Consider the following 3,698-nt stretch of genomic DNA (forward strand, 5'->3'; position numbering starts at 1 on the left):
CACAGCAGCTCATTTGATTGACAGGTTTGCCCATTTTGCAGGGCGGCCATTTAGTTGAAGTCCAGCTGAGCTCTTCAGTGCCGCCTCTTTTAGCAACAATTCATGTGTTGTCTGCAGAGCGAATCACGCCTCAATAGGTCAGATTATCAATTAAATGCAATATTGGAATCAGATTTAAGATTATTTCAGCTGATATAAAATCTCCTTTCCACCCGGTGGGAAGTGCAGGGGGTGGAGTATGAAATGGCTAGAAATAGTTCTAGTGCTTGAAACCCTTCAGCTCTTTCTATGATTTCACTAATTTAACAATTAGATTGAGTGGGTATTTCACCGCGTTCTTCAGCTCCTCTCTGAATTTAGCCTGGGTCAGGACATAAATACACGTGTTTGTGCAGGAACTGAGGAGCTGCAGCATTCCTGATGTGGCTTGTGTGATAAAACGAGGGTCAGTGTAGGAATTATAATACCGAGTGTCTGTCATTCGCCGATAAATGTTATTTACAACCTGGGTCACCCATAATAGGATAAAACTGCCCGATATACTGAAGAGTAAAATGATGGATTTCTTTCGGTTCTCCATCTCTGGATCCTTGTGATTCTCTCCATTGCTGCGGCCCCGGAGTCCCCTGCGGACTTGACTGGCCACCAAAATGCGTCTGACCGTCATAACATTGAGCAGCAAAATCAGAAAGAACGGGACACAAGGGGTTAAAATGAGGTGAAATAACTCAAATGCGGCCCACACTGGGGAAGTGCGGAAGTTCAGTTTAAAGATACAATGCCGGGGAACATTATCAATTATAACGTAAGGTTCATATATAAAGTACCAGGGAACACTCTCTGAACAGCCCAACACACTCACTGTTCCTATAACTACAGCCGCCGTTTTCTCGGTGCAATATTTTGTTTTAAGATTCTCACAACAAATGGCCACAAATCGATCAAAGGTGAAAGCGACTGTGAGCCAGACAGAAACCACCGTGGCTGAATAACCCAAGAACATAATGGGACGACACACGGGAGTAATGAACACGAATGAATCTGGGAAATAAATTTTGCCAACCCGTGTCAATATTGGATCTGTGATAACGACCAGGAGATCGGCCGCTGCCATTCCCACCAGGTAGCGACTGATACATTTGGAGAGACCGCACTTTCCTCGGGACAGGATCACAATCGCCACCAAGTTAACTGTAAGAGAGAGAAAAGGAATCAGAGAAATTACTGATCAGACCTGGAGCCAAAGCAGCAATTTGACAGGATCTGGGGTTAAATTTCCAGCTTTGTTGCTGCATCGAACGGTGGAAACTGATTCATTCACCTGGACAGCGCTTTCGGGCAGAGAGATGTTTTTAAACTCAATTATCAATCATGAATTGTGAAATCGATAAAGAAAGGGAATAAATGAGCACCGGATCCACTGGAAGAGCCGAGTGAGAGCGCAGTGCCGGTGGGGAAGGGAGATGGAGTTTTACCGAGCGCGAATCCAACGTGCTGAAGCCGGATTTGTCTCCAGACTGACGGGAAAGAGAGCGAAGGCCGGGAAGGTGAGGGGACTGGGGGAGGTGCAGCTGGTTTGTTGCTCTGGATGAAGAGAGCCTACAGGGGCTGACACAAAACGGGGAAAGGCCGAGAGACGCACCGGCAAGCTTGAGATTTTGGATCGGATTGGAAGAGGCAGCTGGGGGCCGAGCCAGTGAGTGAGATTAGGAGGTAGACAAGGAAAAGGACATGTCGGAGCTGGAGGGGAGTCAGGAGCAGATAGTTTGAGAAAGCGGATAAAATGAAGCAATGGATGAGGAGACACAGGTTTCAATGTGGTGGTTGGAGAGACTGGGATTCACAGGGAGAGACTGCAGCAGAGTGTGAGATTAAATCTAATCTATAGACCCCACAAACACAATCCAACTAATACATTGAACGGTTCATTTCAGTGGTTATTGGTGCAGAGCTCGTTGGTTATAAAATGTGTTCATTAAATTTACTTTGCACATTCAATTAAAATTAAATTAAAATGTATTCATTAAATCAACCTCGATCTTCATTGAATTCCGCTGATACCGAGTTTTCAGAATACAGTATCCTAATAATTCATTAGGATCAAGAAGTCATTGATTCTATGCTTTAAATACATTCGAATTATGTTTATTTATTCAGTCAGTGAATAAGGAAAAGTAACAATCACCAAAACAGACTGAGGCCCTGATAACGATAAACACACCCAGCTCTCACAATCTGACAACTTTCTATTAACATCTTCAAGTCACATTTCCTCTGCATAATTGTACTGGAAGTTTCAACAGTTCATTCCGATGAATTATTCACCCTGCTGTCGCTCTCTCACGCATTCTCTCTCTCTCTCTCGCTAACTCTCTCTCCCTCCCTGTCTCTCCCGTTTTCTATCTCTTTCTCTTCTCGCACTACTCCTCCCCCCTCCTCTCATTTTCCCTTTCCGTCTCTGTTTCTGTTTCTATCGCTCCTCTATCTATTATTCTCCACTCTCTACTCTCTTTCTCAATGTCCCTATTTCACATCCGATTCAATCCTAACATCCTGCCGTGCATTCCGTTCACCAGCCCCGTGTTCCACAGATTCCATTCTCAGTGTCAATTTGTTAAATAGTGAAGCTTCTGTGGAATAGTTTAATGTTACTACAGATTTCCAAGTCTCCACCTGTTCGCCTACACTGTTTGCTTCATCTGCAAATCATGGAAGAAACAGAATCAAATGCCTCTTCCAGACAAACTTCACAATAATTGAAATTCCTTCTCCTGTAATTATAAAGTACACCATTAGATGGCGGTGTTGTTCAATTAACAAAACGCCAACGTCACCGCTGCAACTTCGAATCGACGGATAAACAGAGGGCTCAGGATCCCAACAGACTCAGTGCAAACTGACACAGCACAACACCAAAACATTGTATTTTAGAATGAATTCATCCACAGTGAAGCAGAAAAGGAGATGTGAAAGATTCAGCAGCAAACTCAGTTCAATAACCAGACCTCTGGAGCCGTGTCAGATGAACATTATGAAATAATGTTTCATAAGTGATAATCAATAAATACACTGAATCCCCTGTTAAACTGAACCATGTTATTGGGGAGGGGGGACATTGCTCTGCCTCCTTGTAACACTGAGACCGTGAGCTGTTTCATTATCAATCACTGAAAACACATTTATGAAAACATATTCCAGGACACGTTGGTTCCACAACATGAAACTGTTAACAGCTCCTGATGGTCTGATACCAGCTCTTAGCCCAGACACCTGATTCCAATACATTCAGTACAGAGATTTATCCAGTAACAATGCCAGTTTGTGATATTCAAAGGTCACTACAGATATAATGGAATTGCGACAAGTCTGAACGTTTAGAAGTTAAGGAGATACCATTATTGAACAGTACATTCAGTACAGAGAATTGTCCAGTAACAATGCCAGGTTTGGATTCACAAAGATCATTACAGACCAGCTCCTACAAGACCAACTTAACACATTCCATCATTCAACTGATAGAACAGAACAGGACACTGTGTAAAACATGCAGGGAGAAAAAATATTTTGCAAAGTACAGCAGCACAGTAAACACCGATTTACACCATTAACCGCCCAAATAACTGCTAACCTGGCACTCCAACGGCTGCAAGAGCAGGATAATAAATATCTTCTATCTGAAACATTACTGGATATCCCAT

General features: G+C 43.1%; 1 protein-coding gene across 1 annotated transcript; it reads right to left on the reverse strand.

Annotated features, from left to right (window-relative positions):
* Positions 1 to 286: 286 nt before the first annotated feature.
* LOC137315743 (probable G-protein coupled receptor 139) lies at positions 287 to 3,698 on the reverse strand. The gene is made up of 2 exons (XM_067980239.1): positions 3,629 to 3,698; positions 287 to 1,191 (listed from the first exon to the last, which is right to left on the reverse strand). The coding sequence occupies exons 1-2, from the start codon at positions 3,696 to 3,698 to the stop codon at positions 287 to 289; spliced, it is 975 nt and encodes a 324-aa protein (XP_067836340.1).

The sequence above is a fragment of the Heptranchias perlo genome, unplaced genomic scaffold, assembly GCF_035084215.1.
Source record: "Heptranchias perlo isolate sHepPer1 unplaced genomic scaffold, sHepPer1.hap1 HAP1_SCAFFOLD_56, whole genome shotgun sequence".
NCBI classification, from domain to species: Eukaryota; Metazoa; Chordata; class Chondrichthyes; order Hexanchiformes; family Hexanchidae; genus Heptranchias; species Heptranchias perlo.

Bases quoted from the DNA above. Each gene is read 5' to 3' on its own strand.
- LOC137315743 (XM_067980239.1), bottom strand. From the start codon at position 3,698: ATGGGATATCCAGTAATGTTTCAGATAGAAGATATTTATTATCCTGCT. The intron at 1,192-3,628 runs GTTAGCAGTTAT...TCTCTCTTACAG, and splicing joins TGCAGCCGTTGGAGTGCCAG to TTAACTTGGTGGCGATTGTG.